Source organism: Leptonychotes weddellii, chromosome 10 (assembly GCF_054177405.1).
Source record: "Leptonychotes weddellii isolate Sample4059 chromosome 10, ASM5417740v2, whole genome shotgun sequence".
Lineage (NCBI taxonomy): Eukaryota > Metazoa > Chordata > Mammalia > Carnivora > Phocidae > Leptonychotes > Leptonychotes weddellii.
Genome location: NC_138378.1, coordinates 21277358 through 21302321, shown reverse-complemented (window position 1 = coordinate 21302321; position 24964 = coordinate 21277358). Strand labels below are relative to the sequence as shown.

The 24964-nt window shown below is 59.7% G+C and overlaps 2 protein-coding genes across 5 annotated transcripts in view; one reads left to right on the top strand and one right to left on the bottom strand.

Annotated features, from left to right (window-relative positions):
• Positions 1-1017: 1017 nt before the first annotated feature.
• On the top strand, positions 1018-24070 carry MYH7B (myosin heavy chain 7B). 3 transcript variants are annotated; one of them, XM_081832926.1, is made up of 41 exons: positions 1018-1123; positions 2415-2521; positions 2711-2854; positions 3279-3435; positions 3735-3762; positions 4787-4883; positions 7104-7127; positions 7305-7397; positions 7521-7584; positions 8580-8678; positions 9185-9288; positions 9432-9570; positions 9846-9964; positions 10056-10205; positions 10346-10516; positions 11673-11852; positions 11965-12097; positions 12184-12260; positions 12694-12781; positions 12987-13104; positions 14833-14956; positions 15048-15184; positions 15899-16154; positions 17087-17329; positions 17967-18143; positions 18255-18400; positions 18732-18822; positions 18911-19300; positions 19879-20005; positions 20100-20218; positions 20310-20506; positions 20633-20982; positions 21134-21258; positions 21373-21488; positions 21955-22351; positions 22450-22575; positions 22668-22838; positions 22930-23034; positions 23118-23213; positions 23600-23737; positions 23826-24070. In XM_081832926.1, exons 1-41 carry the CDS (start codon positions 1033-1035, stop codon positions 23835-23837), a joined length of 5826 nt encoding a protein of 1941 aa, XP_081689052.1. In that variant the 5' UTR covers positions 1018-1032; the 3' UTR covers positions 23838-24070. The 3 variants fall into 3 exon arrangements, with proteins under 3 accessions (XP_081689052.1, XP_081689051.1, XP_081689050.1); XM_081832925.1 differs by lacking the exons at positions 1018-1123; positions 2415-2521; positions 2711-2854; positions 4787-4883; XM_081832924.1 differs by lacking the exons at positions 1018-1123; positions 2415-2521; positions 2711-2854; positions 4787-4883 and having other exon boundaries at positions 17967-18400.
• Positions 24037-24964, bottom strand: part of TRPC4AP (transient receptor potential cation channel subfamily C member 4 associated protein) — a 66242-nt gene continuing 65314 nt past the window's right edge. For both annotated transcript variants that reach the window (XM_081832927.1, XM_081832928.1), the window contains exon 19: positions 24037-24951. In XM_081832927.1, the coding sequence (XP_081689053.1) occupies positions 24814-24951 (138 nt within the window). In that variant the 3' untranslated portion in view covers positions 24037-24813. The remainder of the gene's footprint in view (positions 24952-24964) is intronic.

Sequence of the window (24964 nt, the reverse complement as noted above, 5' to 3'; positions counted from 1 at the left end):
GGGAATCTTGAATGTCTGAATTTCCTCATTTTCCTTTCTCTTCAGCCAAATTATTCCTTTATGCCTATGGTCCCTGGTCTAGTTTTCTTCATGTGTGATTTCCTCAGGGGACCCCAGGGAGGTGGGGATGGAGGTAGAGAGGAAAGAGACAGCATGCCGGTACTGGAGACGGATGTCTCACTCTCTCTGCCTCTCTTTTTGATCGGGTCTCTGTTACTGCTTATCTGTGAGACTTGCCAGTGCTTTCATTTCCCTGGGCCTCAGTTTCCCTGGATGTATAAAGAGGGTTGTGCCAAATAGTCCCAGAGGGCATTCTGTGGTTTCCTCTCTCTGAGTCTCCTTGCTCTCTGTTTCTGGGGGGGTGAGTCTTTTTCTGGGTGGAACAGACTCCCTGTGACTCAGTTTCTCTCTCTGAGCTCCTCAGTCTTCTCAGATCTCTCATGGCTTTGTCCTGCCCCTTTGGTCTCAAATCCCAGCCTCCCTATCACTTAGTAAGAGTGTCTCTCTCCGCCTTTGTGATCCCATGACAATGGGAGGTAAAAATAGCCCAGGGGCCGTGCTGGTAGAGATAAAAGGGAATTTGCCTTTTGTGTCCTGTGGCCAGGCTGGGGGGGCTGTGACACGTGGAGATTGCTGACATAGCTCTCCTCCGCTGACCTTGACGGTGGCAATAAAAGGGGTAGCCCAGCTCCCAGCCCTCACCGTGGTGCTGAGGTGGGTGATCAGGGCTGAGGTTGGAACCAAAGGGTGAGGGTCCCCATGGGTGGGCACGAGTCTCTGTATCTGTGGGAAAGAATGTTCTGGGGGGTGTGTGTATGTGTGTGTAGGGGGGGGCTCACCAGGGAGGCTGAGATGGGGACCCCCAGGGAATCACTGAGTATTAGGCCTTGTGGGTTTTGAATCATATCCCAGTTTGGGCCCCTGGTCCCTCAGTTCCTCCATCACTGCCATCTTCCAGTGCCTGTTGCCTTGGACTGCCTTGAACCTCCAAGATTTTTAGTCCCTCGTCCTCCACCTCTCGGTGCCACTGCCATGATGGATGTGAGTGAACTTGGGGAGTCTGCCCGCTACCTTCGCCAGGGCTACCAGGACCTGATGAAGGTGCACACTGTCCCGTGGGATGGTAAGTGAAGGCAGGAGGGCACAGCCACAGTGTAGCCCTTACGGACTCAGACCAGGAGTGGGGAGGGGTGGTGGTGCTGAGCTCAGGGCTGGCAGCTTTAGCCCTGGCCCTTTCCCTCAGAGTCTGGGGTCCTAAGGCTACATTCTCAGAGACCCTGTGTACATCACTGCATGTTTGTGAGCAAGCCTCGGTTTGCTCCTCTGTAAAATGGACAGTATTCCCTGTCTCCTGGAGCAGCAGTCTGTGGCTGGAGCCTGAGGCCTCTGAGATGAGAGTGATTGGTATGTATGTAAGCTGGTGTCCATAAAACCTGTGCTGTAGTTATTTTTAGTGCTTTCCATAGAGCCAAAGCCAAAGACAGGAATAAAGACTACTATTTATGACTTGGTTTGCTCATAGGACAATAATAACAATAGGCAGTGTGTATCAAGTGCTTATTTTGTGCCAGGCCCAGAGTGGATGACTTTCCATGCATCATCTCAACAACCTGGGGAGGGTGGGGACCAGGGCCAAAGCCAGCTTCATGGGCCTGCAACCTCGGTTGCTGCATAGGGCATCATCCTCAGAAGGGCCTCGTGCTTGATTTAACACTCTGGGATCACCCTCTTGAAATTCGTAATGATTTTTTTTTAGCAAGGGGCCTGCATTTTAACACCGGGGCCTGCAAACTTTGTAGTTGGTCCAGACCAAGGCACTCGGCTAGTAGTAGCAGGACAGGTGGTCTGCAGTCTGAGTCTGTGCCTTTAACCTCCATGAAATATGGGCTCCCTGAAGCTTTGGGGCCAGCTGGCCAGGCAGGAAGGAACACAAGACACAGAATTAGGAGAAGTGGGTTTGAGTCTTCAGCAAAATGGGGGGGGGGCAGAACCCCCCTGAGAATTATGTTCCTGATGTTGAGGGCTGCTCCATATGGGACCTCAGGAGATGCCCATAACATTTTGCCTTTGAGGGAACAGACCCAGAGAGAATGAGGGATTTTCCCAAGGTCGCAGGGTAGATATGGCAAAAGCAGGAATCTGAAGTCAAGTATGCAATCCAGGGTGGTGAGGGACTGTTACCTCAGTCAGGGAATCCCTCTGAAGAGATCCCTACGGACTCTACCAGCTCTGCCCTCCCAGGATCCTGGGTCTGGAAGGATCCTCTCTGTGTATTCCTTGCATCCTGACCAAGGGGCTCATGGCGGGGGGGGGGGGCATAGCTCTACGGGCATGGCTTGGGAACCCCAGCTGGGCTCCCAACCCCTGGATGTGCCTCAGCCCTTCTCAAAGCCCCAATGTTCTCCCCCAACCAGGGAGGAAGAGGGTCTGGGTACCTGATGAACAGGATGCCTATGTGGAGGCCGAGATCAAGTCGGAGGCCACTGGGGGCAGAGTCAACGTGGAGACCAAAGACCAGAAGGTTTGGCTCCCCTCTTTTGGGATTAGCTTCTCTGTCCCCTGGGGTGCAGCTCCTTGCTAGCTAGCGCTAGCACAGTGAATGAAAGGGGGTCGGGGGGGGCACTGGGTAAGAGGCTGAGGTCAGTCGGTTCCTGCCCCCCTGCCACCCCACCCCATGATAAGGCCTCCCACGATATGGTCTCCCGGACAGATGCTGATGGTGCGCGAAGCAGAGCTGCAGCCCATGAACCCGCCCCGCTTCGATTTGCTGGAGGACCTGGCCATGATGACGCACCTCAACGAAGCAGCAGTGCTGCACAACCTGCGCCAGCGTTACGCTCGCTGGATGATCTACGTGAGCCATGGGCCCCGGCGGCGTGCGGTGGGGGTGGGGCCATAGGGGTAGGGGCGGGGCTAGGGGAAGAGCCTCTGCGCTGTGGGGACTGGGCCGCGGGGGGCGGGGCTAGGGGTGGGGCTGGGTGATGTCATGGCCCTGGGAAGGCGGGGCCCCGGGCTGGGGCGGGGCTAGGGGAGGTTCGGCTCCTGGAGTGCAGGGCGGAGCAGCGGCTAGAGGCTTGGCGTGGCAATGTGGAGGTGGGGCCACAGGCTGCGGGGCCGGCGTACTGCCCGAGCGGGCAGGGACAGCCACAGAGGGTGTGGCGGGGCACGTTAAGTGATTCCTTGGGGCGTATTGCAAGGGTCACGGACGGTTTCGTGAGGGCTGGGGCCAGAGGATGGGAACTTGGCCATCAGTAACCCACCTTATATTCTCTCCTCAGACGTACTCGGGCCTCTTCTGTGTCACCATCAACCCGTACAAATGGCTCCCGGTGTACACGGCCTCCGTGGTGGCTGCTTACAAGGGAAAGCGCCGCTCGGAGGCCCCACCCCACATATATGCAGTGGCGGATAATGCCTACAATGACATGCTGCGCAGTAAGAGCCGTCTCGACTCCTCTCCCTCACCCAAGACCTCTACCCCTGCTCCAGGGAGGCCCCTGTAAAGGACCCCTTTCCCTCCACTTGTCCTGCTTCCCTTTTGATGCTGCTGGACACTAGCATAGCGTTCTGTCAGGTGGGAGCTGGCCACAGTCTGGGTGATCCCGCTTGGTCCTTCCCGTTTCTGGCTCTGGGTGGAGGAGGGGCTGCCCCAGTGCCGTGGATATCCAGAGTATTCCACCTGTGACTGGTTACCCACCTTGGTTAACTTCTCTATCTCCTCCCCTTTCCTCCAGACCGAGAAAACCAGTCCATGCTGATCACGTGAGTGTGGGGCTCTGGGGGTGTGGTGGGAAGTCCTGGCCACCTGGTAGGAGGGGAGTGGAAGTAAAATCATTTCCCAGGGTTGATTCCAAAGCGCTTAGGGCAGGGCCTCTACCACCTGGAGCTGGTGTCCTACTAAAGCTAAATTAGAGCATTTTCTCTGTCCCCATTCTGGGCAGATGCATTATGGGTTGGTGGACAGGGAAGGGATACCCAAGCACCAGAGTGATCACCAGCCCTGATACTCCCTCCCCCCAGGGCCTGGAATCTCCCCTTCCCACCTGGATCTTTTGAGAATTATGGGAGATGACTTTCCCTTTCCTCCTTACAATCTCCTTACCCCTGAATCTGATTTTGATTTTTCATTTGCCCCCATGAGAAAGTGGTAGGATTCTTACATGCCAAGTTCATGTCCAGCCAAGCCAATATGGACATTGTGTCTGAGTGTGTGTGTGCGTGCAGCCTGGTGGTTAAAAGCAAGGCCTTTAAAACCAGAAGGACCTGGGTTCAAGTTCTCACACATCCACTTCCTGCTGGTACCCTTGGGCCCCTGAGCCTCATCAGTAAAAGCAGAACAATCCTACCTACCTACCATGCAGAGCTATAAGGAGTCGGCCAGTTAATGTATGGGCCTGGCACACAGCAGTGACATTTATGTCATTTCCCTGAGTCCCATTTCCTTACCCATAAAATAGGCGTGATAATGGTGCCTGCTTCACAGGGTTTCTAAGGCTTCAACGAGCCAGGGCAGATAAAGCACCTGGCCCAGCTCAGTAGACAGTGGCATCATCGTGTGTGTTCTCATCTCACCCGGATGCTCTGCCCTGGCTTGCTTTGTATACAACTCAGCACCTCTGAGGGTTGATCTATCTCTGGAGGGCTTTGAGTTGGGGGTCCTGAGTTGGGAGCTGGGTTGGGGGGAAGGAGAGAGTGGCCCTGCTTGAGTTGAGGGTTGGGGTGTTGGGGGTAGAGGGAATTAGAGTGGCCAGATGGGCTTTGGTGACTCGTGTTTGTGTCGTCTAAGCGGAGAGTCGGGGGCCGGTAAGACGGTTAACACCAAGCGGGTCATTCAGTACTTTGCCACCGTGGCTGCCCTAGGAGACTGGCCGGGCAAGAAGGCCGTAAGACTCGCCCGCACGGGCGCCGCTCCCCACTCCCCCCACTGCTTCTCACTGTTTCTCTTTTCTTTTTCTTTCTTTCTTTTTATTCCTTTTTAAAAAGTTGATTCCCCAGAGCCTCTAGCCCTGCCTGAGCCTCCCACCCTGGTGGCAGACTCTGGCTTGAGCAAGGCTTGACCAAGAGAGAGGCTGTGACTGCCCCTTCCATACCGTGGGACCCAATTCTGGGCCTGCCTCAGTGGCCCCATCTGTAACACACAGGGGCAGGACCGCAGCTGTTCCTAAACTTTTTATGTAATTTTCCCTTCCGTCATGACCTTCCTATTTTGAAAGTTTACCAAATCGGCGGCTTTTTACTACGAAGTGATTGTTTTCTTCGTTTTCATGCACCAAAGACAGTTACCTGCTGTCAATCAAAAAGCAGGCTTATGTGGAGTCTAACCAGAGCCAAGGGCATTCCCAACAGCCAGGGTCAGGGTGCAGTTTCTCACCAAGTGGTTTCTGTATAGATTTTTGAAATTTCTGAAATAATGGGGGACCAATGTTTTATTTTTGTTTTCTGGGTATAACATTCATTCTTAGCCCCCAAGGCCAGCTGTTCAGAGCTCTGTGTGTGTTCCTCCACCCCCAAAATGGGCTGTCTTTTCTTTTCCAGAAGCCCAAGGCCACCTCCCACTCCTGGTCCTGTTAAGCCTTGCTTTATTCTGGGGCATTTTTCTTTCTTCTTTTTCTTTTCTTTTTTTTCCATTTAAAGTTGTTTTCTTTTTGCCTTTTCCTTTTTCCCCCATTTGATTTTCTTGCTTTTGTTTTTCCTTTCAGTTTTGTTTTTGTTTTTTTTTGTTATGGTGGTGGTTGTTTTTGTTGTTTTGTTTTTGCTGTTGACTTTTTGGTGCTCTTTGCTCCCTCCTTTTCTCACCCCATTTTTGAACCCCCCACAGTGTCTCTAAGGATGCTGCAGAAAGTTGGGGCTTGGTCCAGTAATGGGAACAGAGGACAGGGAGAGGCCAGGGAGAGGCCAGGGCTGGCAGGGGTGCAGCTGGGAAAGGCAGGGCAGAAAGCTCTGCACAGTGGGGTGTATGTGGGGGTGTCAGGCAAGGGAGGTGGGAAGAAAGGCTGGCTCACAGGGTCCATGCATGCTGGAACTTAAAAGCCTTATGAGTCCCCTCCCCTTGGCCCCAAATTTGACTACATCTGTCGTAGAGAGCCCTGTTCAAAAGGCCCCCGGATATGTGTGGGGGGTGGAGCTCGGAAGGAGGGGCTCTTGCCATTTCCCTCCAGCCTCCGTCCCCCCAGCAGTGTCTCTGGGGGGATCTTTAAGTCTTGGGCTCCCTGGAGGTGAATGAATAACCAAAGTCCCCTGGTGGCCTGGCACCTGGCCTTCCAGAATCCATTCCTTCCTTTCTCTCCCTTTCTTCCCAGGCTGCAGGGAACCAGGGTGGGGAAGGGAAGGAAAGGGACATGGACAGAAGACAAGGATGAGGCTAGGAGAGGAAGGGAGGGAGATCCCTTCAATTCAAGTCCCTCTAGATGAGACATGCAGTGGCTGTGGTGTCATGGGAGCGGGACGCCCGGGCTCAGGTCCGGCCCTGCCCCTCACTTACCTTGTGGCCTGGAGGTCGCTTCCCTGCTCTGCGTCTTAGTTTCCTCATTTGCAAATTAGGGCTAATAACATGCACCTGGCAGGGCTATCTGTACAATAGTCCACTGACAGTTGTACGATGAGGGTGCAGCTCATCACAGTACAAAGAAGTGTGAAGAAGGGCTCTTACAGAGGGAGGTGACAGGTGAGAAGGTTAGAGCAGGAAAAGGGCTCTTCTAGCCTCAGAGCACAGGGAAGCCTTCCTGAGAAGAAGCATTTAAGCTGGGCTCTGAAGGGAAGTAGATTTTAGTCAGGAAGTCCTAGGATTTCTGGGAAAGGGTCACTTCTTGGAGTATAGAAAATTAAGGGCTATGGAAGAGGCCAGGGACAGAGCTGGGGGAGGGGAAGGGCGCAAGTAGGGGACCCTGAGACATAGCCCCATGCCTCAGGCACCTGACTAGAGCCAAGCTCATTCCCACTTTCTAGCATTTCTCCTTCTAACAGTGCTGACAGGGTCGGGGAGGGGGTGTGGGGGCTACACGTTTGGGTGACTAACGGTCACTGTCCTGCTAACCACTGCCACCCCCGTCCACCAGCCCGGTGAGACCTGATACTTTCTAATGTTGTCTTCCTTCTCTTCCCAGCAATTTCTGGCCATGAAGACTGGGGTAAGTATGGGGCCAGTGTGAGTGGGGCAGGCAATGATAATGAGGCCCCGGGGAGTCCCCTCGCCTTTCCCCTGCCCAGAGTTGTCCAGAATGGGCTGATACCCAGGACCGTTGGGCCCCTTGGTCTCCCGGTCAGAGGCACCAGGGCTGACAGACCCCTCACCCTGCTGTCACCAGGGCACCCTCGAGGATCAAATCATCGAGGCTAACCCTGCAATGGAGGCTTTTGGCAATGCCAAGACTCTGCGGAATGACAACTCCTCCCGCTTTGTGAGTGGCCACAGTGGGCGAGGGGGTGGGGGTCGGCGGCAGGGGGATGGAGGTGGTGGGGGCTTTCAGCAGCCGAGCCAGCAGATGGCTGGGCCCCTGCTGAGCCTGCTCCTCTGCCCACAGGGCAAGTTCATCCGCATTCATTTTGGCCCCTCCGGGAAGCTCGCATCCGCAGATATTGACAGCTGTGAGTCTAGGGGACTCACGGGCTGGGAAAGGGTGGGGATGGGGGGCCGAGGCCTGGGTCTTTCTGCTCGGACTGAGCAGCCATCCTCGAGTCCTTGGGGCTCCCACCTGTTCCAGGCACTTCTCTCCATCTTCTGGCCACTGCCCAGCCCCTGTCACCTCACTCTCCCCTGGAACATTCCACCAGCCTCCACATGGTCTCCCAGCCTCCATTCCTCTGCTTGGTTTTCAGCCAGAGATACTAGTCTGACCACATCATGTTTCTGCTTAAAAACCTTCTCTAGATTCCATTGCCTTAAGATGGAGACCCAGATCTTTATTGGGCCAGTCAGGCTCCTTTGTTACTGGGTTCTTACCCCACCTCAGTGCTTTCTCTGGCCTCCAGTAGGGCAGGCCTCTGCCCCCCCTGCCCTAGCCTCACTTACACACAGAGTCCCTGTCCTTCCTGGAAGCCTGCCCTCCCGCCTCTTGGGCGTCGTTGCCCCTCCCACCTGACCCGGCCCCACTGCTTGGACACCAGGTCCCAGGCCGCGCCTGCGAGGCCCCGCACTGACCAGTCCCCACCTTGGGGTGCATGGCCAGACCCCGATGGATGAGCACAGGCATGTGATGACCAGGGAGCGTCGTCATTCACTCCCTGACTGACCCCTTTGCACGCATGTGGAAGCTCAGCTCCACACACGCACTGACACGCCAGCTCTGCTCTGGAGGGAAGGAGCGTGGTCTATGGATGAAGGACTGAAAGCACGGATGGAAGAAGACAAACGTAGACACCCCGCCCCCCCACCCCCGCCAGACACACAGACACACAGTCCTACAGACGCACATTCCCACGCTAACACCATTCCGTACATGCTGGCGCGTGTGTGGACGCAGCGCCTCTCTACTCACCCTTGACCCTCACTGGCACCTCCTCCCTGCTCCCCCCTCAGCCCTGTTGGGGCGACCCAGTCTGGGGGAAACGGGATGGTAGGCCAGGGCCCCTCCTTCTCCCAGATCTCCTGGAGAAGTCGCGAGTGATCTTCCAGCTGCCCGGTGAGCGTGGCTACCACGTCTACTATCAGATCCTCTCCGGGAAGAAGCCAGAGCTACAGGGTGAGGGTCGGGCGGATAGAGCGGGAGTCACAGCCCACTGGGCTAGGTGGGACCATCCTCCCACTCCTTGGCTGGGACCTCTGGTTATTGTTGAGCCCTCTCCTTCTCATGCTGGAGAACGGGCCCCTGGGTGTCATCGCCCTGGCCAGGTTGTCCCTTCTGCTGTCCTGGGACTGGAGAGGCCTCGTGCAGCGCCAGGGGGAAGCAGTGGTTCTGTTTCCGCCCAGCTCCCCTCTCTTGCAAACCCCAAGAGGGCAGAGTGTGGTGCTTCCCGTGTCCTAGCACCCCGCATGGGGCCTGGGCTCATTCCTCCGAGAACCATAAAGCAAGCAAAGTCACGGGCATGGAGGAGGGAGTGAGAAACTCAGCCACAGAGAAGTCCTGGGAGGGCCCTAGAGTGTCCGGCCAGGGTGGCCCCCAGGGCCTCCCATGCTGGGATGGGATGGGGGAGGAGAATAGCTGAGTGAACACGACCAACCCCCACTACTCCTCCCCGGGCCCCCCAGATATGCTGCTTCTGTCTATGAACCCCTACGACTACCACTTCTGCAGCCAGGGGGTCATCACTGTGGACAACATGGATGATGGGGAAGAGCTGATGGCCACTGATGTACGTCTGTGGTGGGAGAGGGGTGGAGCGGGGAGCCGATGGTGTGGGGCTACGTGAGGCTGGGTGGAGATCAGGGAGCAGTCCCAGGATCCTTCGCTCGGCTGACCCCTGGCCTTCTCCGATCCTTCTGTCCCCTGCCACAGCATGCCATGGACATCCTGGGCTTCAGCGTGGATGAGAAGTGTTCCTGCTATAAGATCGTGGGGGCCCTCCTGCACTTTGGCAACATGAAGTTCAAGCAGAAACAGCGGGAGGAGCAGGCTGAAGCCGACGGCACTGAGAGTGAGGGGTCCTGACTCTGGCCTGACCTGGTCATCAACCTTGACCCTGATCCCAGTGTCTTGTCCCATGACTGTTAACCCTAACCTTGTCCACAGCCTTTGGCCTCAGTTTTCCCGGATTGTAACCCCTGACTTCTCAACTCCAGACCCTCACCCTCCCTGCCCTGAACTCCACCTCTCCCAGCCTCCCTCTGCTAACCCCAGGCAGAGGCCAGTAGAGTCCCCAAGTGTCCATATTCTTGGCCTCCTCCTTAACCCACCTGTGTGCCCTGCCAGGTGCTGACAAGGCTGCCTACCTGATGGGGGTCAGCAGTGGGGACCTCCTCAAAGGCCTTCTGCACCCCCGAGTGCGTGTGGGCAATGAGTATGTGACCAAGGGCCAGAGTGTGGAGCAGGTGAGTGACTCACAGGCCGGGGCCCACTGGGGACAGCTGGGGCAGGGCCCCCTCCCTGTTGGGTCCCAGCCCAGCCTCTCCACACATCCAGGTGGTGTTTGCCGTGGGGGCTCTGGCTAAGGCCACCTATGACCGGTTGTTCCGGTGGCTGGTCTCGCGGATCAACCAGACCCTGGACACTAAGCTGCCCCGGCAGTTCTTCATCGGGGTCCTGGACATCGCGGGGTTTGAGATCTTTGAGGTGAGAGTAGGCCCATGCCCCTGGGCTCCATTCTCCACAGGATGGGGGACCACGGGTGGGTGGGGGTGAAGTCACACGCATCCCAGTTCTCTGCGAGTCTCCCTGTCCCCCTCCGCTGAGCCCAGCGCCTCCCTCTGCAGTTTAACAGCTTCGAGCAGCTGTGCATCAACTTCACCAATGAGAAGCTACAGCAGTTCTTCAACCAGCACATGTTCGTGCTGGAACAGGAGGAGTACAAACGGGAGGGCATCGACTGGGTCTTCATCAACTTTGGCCTGGACCTGCAGCCTTGCATTGACCTCATCGAGAAGGTGGGGCCCGGGCCAAGGTCACTGCAAGGAGAGGGGGGTGTGGGTGTGGTGAGTGAGCAGGAACGAATGTGCCCTGGCTGGTGAGTGAGCGTGTGTAAGCATCCGCGTGTGCACCTTCGCGCTTGTGCGTTGGTTTGAGCTTGTGTGTGTGAACAGGGCTGTGACTGGGTCTCCGTGTGTGTGTGGGTGAAGGGCAGCGTGCGTGGCTGTGAGTAGGTTTGCTGGAGGTGGTGTGGATGTGTGTTGGGGAGTACGTGTGAGCGTGCCGCCAGCCCTGTTGACCACAGCCCCGTGTGCGTGCACGGCTCTGCGGGTCCTGAGGCCCTGCTGCAGGGTAGGGTCCGTCTGCTGCTTTATTTGACTGGTTACGCCTATTTCCCCACTGTACCAAGAGGAAGAAAGAAAAATCAAAGAAAATTTGAAAAATCAGAAGTAAAGGGGGAAAAAAACGTTTCTCCCTAATTCTATACCTTGTACAGCCTGTATCTGGGCACTTGGGTAAGTCTCCCCCAAACCCTTTACGCTGGGCGTGCGTTTTCTTTCATAGACATGCACTCATTTCTCATCTTACTTTTTCTCTGAAAATGTATTTTGAACATTGAACGTTGTTGAAGAAGCTACAAGAGTTCATGCAGCAGGTGATTTGTATGCATTTCTGTGATCTCCTGCCTTGGCACATTCCGGGGAGTCAGTAGTTTTTTGCTGTGAGATCAGCACTGAAAGTATTCATTCCCCACTTTGCAGGTTAGGAAATTGAGGCCCAAGGGCCCCCCTGCTAGTAAGTGAGGAAGCCAAAAGTTGAACTGCCTTTTTTTAAAAATTGTACTGTGTGTGTGTGTGTGTGTGTGTGTGAGAGAGAGAGAGAGAGAGACCACAGACATCAGGAGGTGAGTGGGACAGTTTGAGTTTGTGCAGCTGTGAGCCAAGAGGACAGCCTAGAACTGTGAATTGTGCAGAGGGGCCTGGCAGCCACGTGGCAAACATCTCTTTTAGAAGACAGGACTCCTGGGCTCCTGTCTGGTTTCTGGCCCTCCCAGCAGGTGGTTGGGGTGTCTGGGAAGGCTTCCAGAAGCAAGGGCTCTAGGATATGGGGATCTGGCCCAGCCAGGATGGGCTGGCCTGATGGCAACCCTTCAAGCTTGTTCTCTGTCCCCAGCCACTGGGCATCCTGTCCATCCTGGAGGAGGAGTGCATGTTCCCCAAGGCCTCAGATGCCAGCTTCCGGGCCAAGCTCTATGACAATCATGCGGGGAAGTCACCCAATTTCCAGCAGCCACGGCCTGACAAGAAGCGCAAATACCAGGCCCACTTTGAAGTGGTCCACTATGCAGGCGTGGTAGGTGCCTGTTGGAATTCCAACCCTTGACCACCCTCCTTCCTTCTCTCGGCTCTCGGTCCCCCCTGCCTCACACCCCGCCCTTGCTCAGCACCCCTCCGGTCTCTGCCAGGTGCCTTACAGCATCGTGGGCTGGCTGGAGAAAAACAAGGATCCACTGAATGAGACGGTGGTCCCTATCTTCCAAAAGTCGCAGAACAAGCTCTTGGCTGCCCTCTATGAGAACTACGCAGGCCCCTGCTCCAGTGAGTGCAGAGGGACAAGATCGCCATCCTGTAGGGTACTCACAGAGTGGCGTCCCCTAGAGTGACGGGTCCCCTGTCTCTCCTAGCCGAGCCCCCCAAGTCTGGGGTGAAGGAGAAGCGTAAGAAGGCAGCATCTTTCCAGACGGTGTCCCAGCTGCACAAGGTGAGGCCCAGGCTGGACCCCGTGTAGGCCCTCCCCTGCCAGCCTCCACCCCCGTCCCTGGTCCCTGCTCTGTCCCCTGCACCCTGGGCGGGCGGCCGTTAAGACTTGCAGTGATGTTTAACTCCTCTCCACGTGAACATCACAGCAAGTCTGTGCTGCTTCCCGTCCCCACGCTGCCTCGGCAGGGAGCTGTGGGGCCTGTGGGAGGGAAGGGGATTGGGTGGGGGGGGGGGTGAAGGCTTCGGTGAGAGTGACAGGGACCCAGTCAAGCAGAAGAGGGAGGAGGGTCACAAGGACCAGAGTGAAAGGACCGATGTGCAGAAGCATGCTTAGATGCCCGGCTCGGCTCACCAGTCCTTAGCGGGCTGATCCACTATGGTTTCCAATTCTGCTTCTTGCCCCTCTTGTGCCTTCTCCCCTCTCCCATCCCCAGGAGAACCTCAATAAGCTGATGACCAACCTGCGGGCCACACAGCCCCACTTCGTCCGTTGCATTGTCCCCAATGAGAACAAGACCCCAGGTAGTTACCCCAGGACTGGGTTGGTGGCGTGGGGCCATTGGAGGGAGGGGACAGGGCAGACTGAGAAGCTGGGTCTTCCTTTTCCTCGGGGCCCACACAGTCTCGAAGAAAGCCCCTCTGTGGGCTGGTGGTCTTTCTCTGGGGCATGAAGGTGTGTCCATTGACTTAGAAGTCAACCTTTGCCTTGAACCCCCACCATGTCCAGGGGTCATGGATGCCTTTTTGGTGTTACACCAGCTGCGCTGCAATGGAGTTCTGGAGGGGATCCGGATCTGTCGCCAAGGGTTCCCCAACAGGCTGCTCTATGCTGACTTCCGGCAGCGGTGGGTGTCTCCCTGCCCGGCCCTGGTTCCCCTGCCCACCCCCACCCTGCTCCTACACGGCCCCCCCTCCCCCAGGTGGAGGCAGCAGCCTGAGGGAACGGGAGGGGCACACACTTAGAGCCAAAGGGATCAAGGGTCCAGGACTGAGATTCCAGTCACCGAGGGGAACACTGGGCCTGGGGAGGGGACTGGGCAGGCATCTCAGCAGGGGTGGAGCAGGCTGGGGGAGTAGCCAGCAGGCTTGCTGCAAGTGCTTGAGGTGCAGCCAATAGGCCGAGTTGGTGGATCGGATAGGGAATAAGAACAAGACAAGGATGATACCAGGTTTGGGGCTTGAGCCACTGGGGTAGGTGGTAGGTTTACTGAGATACCAAGACAGGGTTTTTTGATATTTTGGGGGGTGGAGGGATAGTGGATTGAGTTCCACTTTATTTTTTTTTTTTTAAAGATTTTATTTATTTATTTGAGAGAGAGAATGAGATAGAGAGAGCATGAGAGGGGGAGGGTCAGAGAGAGAAGCAGACTCCCCGCTGAGCAGGGAGCCCGATGCGGGGCTCGATCCCAGGACTCCAGGATCATGACCTGAGCCGAAGGCAGTCGCTTAACCAACTGAGCCACCCAGGCGCCCTGAGTTCCACTTTAAACAAGTCAAGTTTGAAATGTCTTCAGCAGACGTCCAAGAAGAGGCTCGAAGGGGGGCAGGCGGAGCTGGATGTGGACTTGGGAGTTGAGTGAGGGTCCCCGTAGACTAGACTATATGTAATGCTTGTCAGTGCTATTAGCTCTCTCTGCCTTTGTAAGTTTGATTTTGTCAGGCTCCAGGGGTCCATAGTTCCCTCCCCATCCTGAAGTCCCCGTGGTCACCCACCCTGACGTACCCACGCGTGTTGACACGAAGACTGTGGGCATGCTCACACACATGCTCTCTCGTGCGCGCACTCTCTCAACCTCTCTCCCCCCACCCCTCCACCCTTGTTTTGTGAGTTTGTTTTTTCATGTAAGAGAAGGAGATTGCTCCTTGTCAGCAGACATAAGTCTGCACCATCACCGTTTTTTTCTTTTATTTAAGACTTTTTTTTAGAGCAGTTCTAGGTTCACAGCAAAATGGAGGGGAAGGTACTGAGATTTCCCATATACCTGTGCCCCCCCCAAGCACAGCCTCCCCCACGAGCAACATCCCCCACCAGAGTGGGACGTCTGTTACAGCTGATGACACACCGTAATCGCCCAGGGTTTGCTCGTGGCCGTGGACATCGTGTGGGTTTGGACAGGTGTATAATGACAGCTAGCATCACTCATTTTGTTATGGCTGTAAAATATCGCATAGTCTAGTGAGCTGTGCTGTGTTCCTCAGTCCCCTCGGGAGGGAGCTTTCGTATTTCTCTGGCCTTCACACTGTGGCCACAGCCACCCGGACCCACAGCAGTGGACGTGCTGGGAACCCTTGCTCTTGTTTAGAATTCTCTCTCTCAAAAAATTACAAGTTAAAAAATTATGAAAGTGCCGCACGCCTGTTGTAAATACAATTTCTTAACGAATGTAATGAAAAATTGCATCTAAATGCAGCCCAAGCTTTTTAAGCAGAACGTTCTCACCCCCACCGTGCCGCCATGCTGGTTCGGTGGGGCCCCTCTGGAGCCTCTGCGCTAACCTCTGTGAGGCCTGGGAATAATCGTCCCTCGCTCTCCTGTCCGGCCTCCTCCTCACCAGCCCTTCCCTGCTCCCCAGGTTCCGCATCCTGAACCCCCGTGCCATCCCAGACGATACCTTCATGGACAGCAGGAAGGCCACAGAGAAGCTTCTGGGCTCACTGGACCTTGAGCACACCCAGTACCAGTTCGGCCACACCAAGGTCGGGGCACACGGGATGGAGGGTGGTCACACTGGACAGACGACACGCAGGCACTTGGGGGTTCCACCTGGTGTCTCCCCCACCCCCCCAGGTGTTCTTCAAGGCTGGGCTTCTAGGCGTCCTGGAGGAGCTTCGTGACCAGCGTCTGGCCAAGGTTCTGACGCTGCTGCAGGCACGGAGCCGGGGCCGCCTCATGCGCCTGGAGTACCAGCGCCTGCTGGGCAGCAGGTGTGTGGGCACCGGGAGCCGGGCCGGGGCTGGCGGGACCCCCGGGCTCTCCGCAGCGCGTCACGGTAGCTACCCCGTGGGTCAGCTTATCCCCTGCGGCTGGCCGGGTGGCTCTGAAGGGGCAGGGTTCTGTTTTGTGCCCCTCAACGGCCAGTTTCCATTCACTCACCTCAAAAATGGGGGTAAGAGCACCTTTCCCTCCACTGCAGGCCACCCAGGGTGTGGCCCAGAACGGTAATAACGACAACCGGTGTTTTCCAAGACTCTTGAAGTGCCAGGCCCCAGGCTAGAGGCTTTATTTGCTTTATCTTGGTTAACGGCACGACAGTCCCCCGAGGTGGGCCCTGTGATTACCTCCAGCAGCTGAAGGGCCGTGTGAGTCGGAGACCCAGTCCCACCTCGGGGGGTGGGGGGGGAAGCCCGCGCGGTCTGACCCCAGAGCCCAGAGCGTAGCGGGATCCATTCCTGGTATCTTCGGGACACTTGCAAGGGCCACCAGGACATGAGGGAGGCAGACCCGTTGGACCGTGGGCCCCTCTTGCCCCACCTGGCCTATAAAGCAGAGGCGTTGGACCCACCCGACAGGGCCGCAGGGGAGATGGAGAGGTCATGCTGAGAGCGTGCGGTGCGGAGCAGGGGCCCCGGGAGCGTCGGGGCTGTCACGATGAGGGGCCGCACCGAGCCTCCCGGCCCCCTGTGGCCCCCCCTCCCCAGGGACGCCCTGTTCACCATCCAGTGGAATATCCGTGCCTTCAATGCTGTCAAGAACTGGTCCTGGATGAAGCTCTTCTTCAAGATGAAGCCGCTGCTGCGCTCGGCGCAGGCGGAGGAGGAACTGGCGGCCCTGCGGGCCGAGCTGCGGGGGCTGCGTGGGGCGCTGGCTGCTGCCGAGGCCAAGCGCCAGGAGCTGGAGGAGACGCACGTCAGTGTCACCCAGGAGAAGAACGACCTGGCCCTGCAGCTGCAGGCGGTGAGTGGGGGAGGGGAAGGGAGGGGCTTCCCTTGGTGACCCGTGCCCCCTGGCACCCCAGAACCCCCCCCCCCACCATGCCAGGGTGGACCTGGTGTGCTCTGCGTGCTCAGGATCTGGAGCTTTCTTCCCAGTCCCAGACGTGCCGTGAGAGAAGGGCTGTGGGCTCAGGTCCACACTTGGCCTCCGCACCCTCAGAGCCCATCTGTCCACGTGTCCTGATGCTCCCACCTCCTGCTAGCTTGGCTTCCTGCTAAAGCTGCAGTGGAGCGCCATCTCCCCAGCCCTCCCTCCCTTGGCCTCCCTGAGACAGACCCATGCTCCCTTCCCCTGGGGACCCAGGGGGCAAGTAACAGTAATAGCCAGAGGGCAGGGATCAAAGGTCTGGAATCTCCCCAAGTCCACAGAGCCATTCCTTCCTTCCCAAACACTGAGTATCACCTGTGCACCAGGCCCTGCTGTAACTCTGGAGACACGGTGGGAAGACAGGGTGTCACCAAACTCACCTGCTAGCGCAGGAGACCGTTAGGCAGCCAGGTGGTGAGGAAACAGTGAGGTGGGAGAGAGTCCCCAAGCCGATCCGGGGCACTGCTGCCCATCCCCCCGGAAGGCCTCAGCCTGGAACTTCTTCCTCGAGCCCGTGTTCGGGTCTCACTCTGGGTTGCCCCCAGCCTTTCTGATGTTCCCCTCTGGATGTTTCTGCTTCAGCCCCTGCCCCTCCCTCTCCCTGAGCCCTCATTCCATCACACCTGAGCCCCTTCAGGGCCCAGAGCAGGTAGGTCATAAGCATTCCCGGTCCCCAGAGCCCAGCTGAGCATGGATGTCGGAACTTTGCATGGACACGTGAACTTTCTTCCCCAGGGCCTGGCCTGGTGTCCCTTGGCTGCCTCAGCTAGCCCTAGCTCTGCCCCATTCCCCACGTCCCTCTCCAGGAGCAAGAAAACTTGGCGGATGCCGAGGAGCGCTGCCACTTGCTGATCAAGTCCAAGGTGCAGCTCGAGGCGAAGGTGAAGGAGCTGAGCGAGCGGCTGGAGGACGAGGAGGAGGTGAACGCTGACCTGGCCGCCCGCCGGCGCAAGCTGGAGGACGAGTGCACAGAGCTCAAGAAGGACATTGACGACCTGGAGCTGACGCTGGCCAAGGCCGAGAAGGAGAAGCAAGCCACAGAGAACAAGGTGTGGGCCGGGCCGGCTGTGGGGTCAGGCAGCCGCTGCTGTCCCTCCAGGCTCTAGGACACCCCTACTGGGTGGCCACGGGTGGGCCACTTCCTCTCTGTGGGCTTCAGTTTGCTCATCTGTCAAATGGGGTTAATAGCAGCACTTACCTCATTCGGTGCTTGAGGATTCGGGGTGTGAGTAGCTTCCGCCAGCACTCAGCACGGGGCCCAGCACACGGTGGTGCTCAGAAATGCTGCCATCTGTCATCCGTCCTGGACCAGAGGCCTCCTGAGGGCAGGAAGCCCATTTCCCAGCTCTGCGTCCCCCAGTGCCTCGGCATGCCTTCTGCCATCGGGCCCCTGCCACGGCCCCATGCGGTTCACGGGAGCGGGACCACGGACGCTGGACGGTGTTATACCGGGGGTGGGGGTCCGGGGGTCAGCTGCCTGCTCAGGTGCTCACCGGGGGAGCCAGGACTGTCTGGAACCCCTGTTACAGCGAAGGAAACTAGCATCTACTGATAATTGAGGCTCAGAGTGAAGGGACTTGCCCGAGGCCCCCTAGTTGGAAGGGGCGGTGGCTGTGACCTGGCGGGTGGCTTCTCGGACCAGAGTGTGGGAGGGGCGTCCTCGTGGTGACCCGGGCACCGGCACAGGTGAAGAACCTGACCGAGGAGATGGCGGCCCTGGACGAGTCGGTGGCCCGACTGACCAAGGAGAAGAAGGCGTTGCAGGAGGCCCACCAGCTGGCCCTGGGCGACCTGCAGGCCGAGGAGGACCGTGTGAGCGCTCTCGCCAAGGCCAAGCTCCGGCTGGAGCAGCAAGTGGAAGACGTGAGTCCTGGCCCCAGCGGAGGCCTGTGGGGTGGGGGGTGGGGGGCTGGGGCTGGGACGGCGGCCTGCCGGGCCTGGCGGCTGGGCCTGGCCATCCCTCTTGCTCCACAGCTGGAGTGCTCCCTGGAGCAAGAGAAGAAGCTGCGCATGGACACGGAGCGAGCGAAGCGCAAGCTCGAGGGTGACCTCAAGCTGACGCAGGAGTCGGTGACGGACACTGCCCAGGACAAGCAGCAGCTGGAGGAGAAGCTCAAGAAGTAGGCATGGGGTGGGCAGCCGACCTGCGCCCCTGGCCAGCAGGTGGCCTCCTGAGCCTGCACCCCGTTTCTCCCTCTGGACTCTGGGATCAGTTCTGCATCCCTGCAGAAGTTGAACGTGGAGGATGGAGACGGGGGTCGCTAGGGTGCAGGCGTAGTGTCCTGCCAGGCTCGGGGCTGGGGGATTGGGAGGGACCATGGGGGTGGGGCAGGTCCCTTAGGGCTGGGTGCCTCAGGCGGGGGGAGCAGGGAGACCGGAGGGCGGGGAGGACTCCAGGCTGGTTGATGGCAGTCCGGCCCTGCCCTGGCTCACGCCCCTCACGACCTGCAGGAAAGACTCGGAGTTGAGTCACCTGAACCTGCGGGTGGAGGACGAGCAGCTCCTCGGGGCACAGCTACAGAAGAAGATCAAGGAATTGCAGGTGTGTGGGGCACCGGGGTTGGGGGTTGGTGGGAAGGGCCAGGGCCAGCGGCGCACGGAGGTGACCGCCGCCGGCTGCCTGTCCCCAGGCTCGGGCCGAGGAGCTGGAGGAGGAGCTGGAGGCGGAGCGGGCGGCCCGGGCCCGCGTGGAGAAGCAGCGGGCGGAGGCGGCCCGGGAGCTGGAGGAGCTGAGCGAGCGGCTGGAGGAGGCCGGCGGGGCGTCGGCGGGGCAGCGCGAGGGGTGCCGCAAGCGCGAGGCCGAGCTGGGCCGGCTGCGGCGGGAGCTGGAGGAGGCGGCGCTGCGGCACGAGGCCACCGTGGCCGCCCTGCGCCGCAAGCAGGCCGAGAGCGCGGCCGAGCTGGGCGAGCAGGTGGACAGTCTGCAGCGGGTGCGGCAGAAGCTGGAGAAGGAGAAGAGCGAGCTGCGCATGGAGGTGGATGATCTGGGCGCCAATGTGGAGACCCTGGCCCGCGGCAAGGTGTCTGACCCCTTCCTGACCCCTCCTGACTGAGCTCGGGTCCCATACCCATCTCGAGTCTGAACTGACCAGCGCTGACCCCACCCGCCGACCCCTGACCACCCCCGCACCAGGCCTGACCCTGTACCTGTCCACCTGTCATCCGGCCCCGACCCCACACCAGTCCTGACCTCAAACCTTGACTCCTAATAAACTCTGTGCCCTGACTCCAGGTCATTTCTGACCCAGCATCTAATTTTAACATCTCAGTCCTTGACCTCTATCCTGACTGACTGTTCCTGTCCCCAGCCCCAGCACCCAACCTTGACCCTTGACCTTTGTACCACCAGTCCTGAGAGCGGACTTCAGACTCTAGTACCCTAACCTCACCCGGCCCTCTCACTTCTCACTCCCATCTTTTAAGACCATGGTCTGCAGTAGAATCTCTGACCCTGAACTTGGGGCTCTGCTTTCCCTTTGCTTCCTGAGCCCGTCTAGCCTTCTAGTTCCCAACCCCAGGGTCCTAGCCTCTGGTCGGCAGCCCCAGACACCGCCCTGTGATTGACAAACTTGTTCTGACTCCTGACCCTGGATCCCAGGCCAGTGCAGAGAAGCTGTGCCGGACCTATGAGGATCAGCTGAGCGAGGCCAAGATCAAGGTGGAAGAGCTGCAGCGGCAGCTCGCGGATGCAAGCACTCAGCGTGGGCGGCTGCAAACCGAGAGTGGTGAGGCCAGGGGCCCGGCTGGGCCACCCGTGGGGGCCTTGGTGCCGCCCCTCAAGGGCCCGCCTGACCTGCTGGCTCACCCCTTGGCCTGCAGGGGAGCTGAGCCGCCTGCTCGAGGAGAAGGAGTCTCTGATTAGCCAGCTGAGCCGGGGCAAGGCCTTGGCCACCCAGAGCCTGGAGGAACTGCGGAGGCAGCTGGAAGAGGAGAGCAAGGTGGGCTGGCCTCCGGCCGCCCCAGAGCGGGCAGGGTGGGCACTGGGGCCGCCAGCCCGGCCCCATGCTGAGGTCACTGAGGTCCCTGCAGGCCAAGAGTGCGCTGGCCCATGCCATACAGGCTTTGCGGCACGACTGTGACCTCTTGCGGGAGCAGCACGAGGAAGAGGCGGAGGCCCAGGCGGAGCTGCAGCGGCTGCTGTCCAAGGCCAATGCCGAGGTCGCCCAGTGGAGGAGCAAGTACGAGGCGGATGCCATCCAGAGGACCGAGGAGCTGGAGGAGGCCAAGTGAGTGCTTTAGGCGCCGGGGCCGTCACCGTGTAGGGGTGGTGGCCGAGCCTCTGAGCCCTCAGGGGGCGAGGGGGGACGGGGGACTGTTGTGCCAGCCTTCCACCCTCTGCTCCCGTGGCCTAGAAAGAAGCTGGCCCTGCGGCTGCAGGAAGCAGAGGAGGGAGTAGAGGCTGCCCACGCCAAGTGCTCCTCACTGGAGAAGGCCAAGCTGCGACTGCAGACGGAGTCAGAGGACGTGACCCTAGAGCTGGAACGGGCCACCTCTGCGGCTGCCGCGCTGGACAAGAAGCAGCGGCACTTGGAGCGGGCGCTGGAGGAGCGGCGGCGGCAGGAGGAGGAGACACAGCGGGAGCTGGACGCCGCCCAGAGGGAGGCCCGCAGCCTGGGCACTGAGCTTTTCCGGCTGCGGCACAGCCACGAGGAGGCGCTCGAGGCCCTGGAGACGCTCAAGCGGGAGAACAAGAACCTGCAGGGTCAGAGAACTGCGCTGGGGTCGTCGGGAGCCCCTTGGGAGTCACGGAGGGTGCCCTGGTGGGGTCCCCCTGGAATTAGGAGTGAACGAAATGACCTAGGTTGGAGCAGAAGGCATGGGAGTGGCCCCTCAGTGCCCTGTTTCCTCTGCAGAGGAGATCAGTGACCTCACAGACCAGGTCAGCCTCAGCGGGAAGAGCATCCAGGAACTGGAGAAAGCCAAAAAGGCTCTGGAAGGGGAGAAGAGCGAGCTTCAGGCTGCGCTGGAGGAGGCCGAGGTCAGGGGCTGGCCACGGGGCCGGGGTGGGCACCGCCCTGTTCCCCTGGCCTCTTGCGCTCATGTATCGCACGCTCGCGGCCCCTGTGCCCATGCTGCCCGCTCTGCACTCCAGGGAGCCCTGGAGCTGGAGGAGACCAAGAGTCTGAGGATCCAGCTGGAGCTGTCCCAGGTCAAGGCTGAGGTGGACCGGAAACTGGCCGAGAAGGATGAGGAGTGCACTAATCTGAGGTGCAGGGCGGGGGGGGGGGATGGGGATGGGCGGCTAGAGTCCTCCCCGCCCAGTGTGCCCCAGATCCACTCTTCCGCCGGAGGCTGACACCCCTCCCATGCGCCGGGCCCCTCTGTGCGCACGCTTGGTTTGGCCTCCCCTAGAACCCCGTTGGGGTCAGGCCGTTGTTCCCCGGTCTAGAGGCGAACTTCGGGGGCTAAAGGACTTGCTCAGGGCTACGCAGCGCAGGTAGAGCCGGGGTTCAGCCCCCGTCTGTCTGGAGCCTCACTTTTGTCCGTGAACACGCTCTGAGAGGCAACAGGCAATCACAAGGGGCTTGAAACCAGTGTGGGGGACGATTCATTTATTCGCACCAAGGGTTCGCGTCTGCGGCCATCCTCGGGCGCGTCTAAGGGCAGGTCCGGGGCCTGGGCCCGCCCCCTTCTCCGAGGCCGCGACCCCTCCTCTCCTCCCGGCTTCCTGCAGGCGCAACCACCAGCGGGCCGTGGAGTCCCTGCAGGCCTCCCTGGATGCAGAGACCCGGGCCCGCAACGAGGCACTGCGGCTCAAGAAGAAGATGGAGGGCGACCTCAACGACCTGGAGCTGCAGCTGGGCCACGCCGCCCGCCAGGCCGTGGAGGCCCAGGCAGCCACGCGGCTGCTGCAGGCCCAGCTCAAGGAGGAGCAGGCAGGGCGGGACGAGGAGCGGCGGCTGGCGACCGAGCTCCGAGAGCAGGCGCAGGCCCTGGAGCGGCGGGCCGCGTTGCTGGCAGCGGAGCTGGAGGAGCTGCGGGCCGCGCTGGAGCAGGGCGAGCGCAGCCGGCGGCTGGCGGAGCAGGAGCTGCTGGAGGCCACCGAGCGCCTTAACCTCCTGCACTCACAGGTGGGGGCAGGAGGGGCCCGGGGAGGTTCAGGGCGCTGGCCAGCCGGCCCCCACTCTGAGGCTCTGCTCCCCCTTCCCGTCCCCCCCCCCCCCTCCAGAACACAGGCCTCCTGAACCAGAAAAAGAAGCTAGAGGTGGATCTGACCCAGCTGAGCGGGGAGGTGGAGGAGGCTGCCCAGGAGAGGCGGGAAGCTGAGGAGAAGGCCAAAAAGGCCATCACTGACGTGAGGCTGGGCCTCGGCCGTGCGGGGGGGCCCAGAGCTGAGTTCCAAGGGACTTTCACCTCCTGACCATGCCCGCCCCACTCCACCAACAGGCGGCCATGATGGCCGAGGAGCTGAAAAAGGAGCAGGACACAAGCGCACACCTGGAAAGGATGAAGAAGACGCTGGAGCAGACGGTGCGGGAGCTCCAGGCCCGGCTTGAGGAGGCCGAACAAGCTGCCCTCCGTGGCGGGAAGAAGCAGATGCAGAAGCTGGAGGCCAAGGTGCGTGTGGCCCTTCCAGTCCTTTCCCTGGCAGGGTGGGCCAGCCCGAGGGCAGGCTCCGGGCAGCAGGCCCATCCCTGGCTGCTCGCAGGTGCGGGAGCTGGAGGCCGAGCTGGATGCAGAGCAGAAGCAGCATGCCGAGGCCCTCAAAGGGGTGCGGAAACAGGAGCGCCGGGTCAAGGAGCTCGCGTACCAGGTGGGTGACCAGGTCCTGCCTCTAGGGGTGACCCTGGAGCTGGCCTGGTCTGGGCAAGACCTGAGTCGCTTTTGCCTGCCCAGGCCGAGGAGGACAGGAAGAACCTGGCTCGCATGCAGGACCTGGTGGACAAGCTGCAGAGCAAGGTCAAGAGCTACAAACGCCAGTTTGAGGAGGCGGTGAGCGCACGGAGTCTGGGCGGCCGGGCCTGGAAGTTGGTAACCGCATCAGGGCTGGTTGCAGCGCTCCCCGGCCAGGGGCCAGCAGCGGCCGGCCTCACTCCTCCCTCGGCCGTGGGCTCCCCAGTGTTGTTGGCTGTGTGTGCCTGCAGGACCCCACTGTCCCCGCTCAGCTTAGAGACCTGGCTCGGTCTCCGAGGGGACCCCACGTGCTTTCCCCTTCCTGCCGCGGGTACTGGCGATGCAGGAGGAGGGGAGTAGGGAGTGGTGGGTGGGGGGAGCAGCTGAGGGCCAGGAGAAGCCGGCCCCCTCGGGGGATGGGGTGGGACCAGACTGACCCCCTCTCTCAGCTACCAAAGGGTGACCAGGCCTGCCTGCACCCCCAGGAACAGCAGGCCAGTACTAACCTGGCCAAGTACCGCAAGGCCCAGCACGAGCTGGATGATGCAGAGGAGCGGGCAGACATGGCAGAAACCCAGGCTAACAAGCTGCGGGCACGGAGCCGGGATGCCCTAGGGCCCAAGGTGAGGGGCTGCACAGGGCACCCCCTTGCCCTCTGCCCGGGGGGAGGGGGGTGTGGTGGCGCTCACTCAGCCACTCCTGTCCCCGTAGCACAAGGAGTGACGCTGGAGTTCCTGGGCTCTGAAGACGCTGCCTGCCTTGTGCCCTCTCCTGCCGCCTCTTCATCCCAGTCCACCCCAAGCCCTGCTGGACCCTGAGTAAATGTCGCATCTGCAGCTCTAGCTGGCTGCCTTCTCCTTCTTTGAGGTTCAGAAGAAAGGAACACATGGTCCCTCGACAAAAGTCAGGTCCACATCAGTCATTTAAAATAAAGTTCTTTAATAGTCTCCATTTAATCGGTTTATTTGTTGTTAATAAATTGGCAACACAAGGAGGGGCCGAGGGTGTGCTCCTAGCCAGGCTCCCGTGCGTGTGGGCTCAGACAGGAGACACTGCCCCGGGGCAGGGCACAGTCACCCTGTGCCCCAAGGGATGGAAGAAAAAGGCCCCCACTTCTAGGGGAACCCCCTGGGATGAACACAGCGGCCAGTGAGCAAACAGAACCAGAGGAGCTAAAGGAAAACAGGGGAGGGAGGGACAGATGGGCAGGTGTGGAGGGAAGGCAGCGTCCTCTGGTAGCTCCCACCCCTGCCCGGGGGCGCTCAGAAGCCTTTGCCTGGGTCCAAAGGCCGGAGCAAGCTTGGCTCACAGATTGGAGGGTGCCCGTACCTCCCTCCCCACCCCAGGACTTACAGCCAAGAGACGGCTCAAGAGCTCACAGAGAGCTATTTTTAAAAGTTCCTTTACCTCTGGGTGGGCCAGGGCCCCAGGGTTGTGAAGGGTGGGCATAGTGTCCCTGTCCTTATCGTGGGGATCTTGAGGGAACCGAGGTTCCCCCAATGACCTGGGGCCCTCAGACCCAAGGGCCAAGGGCTTCTAGATGCTCCCTCCCACCAAGCCTGTACCTGAAGACCTGGGGCAGGCAGAGTAGTGGGGAGGCGGGGAGGGGGGCTGCGGACAGGGCACGGCGTGTGGCACACGTACCCACGCTCACCCACACTGGCCCTGGCCCAGCAGCCTCCCGAGGCCTGGCCCAAGGTCACTCCTCGGTGAAGTCCCTGTCTATGTCCATGTAGGGCTCCTCAATGTAGCTGACAAGGGCAGAAGGCGACTGGCGGTCTGGGTTCAACAGGATGGACACGGTCTCCTTCCAGTATGAGAAGCTGATGCAGGAACTCTGGGCAAAGAGA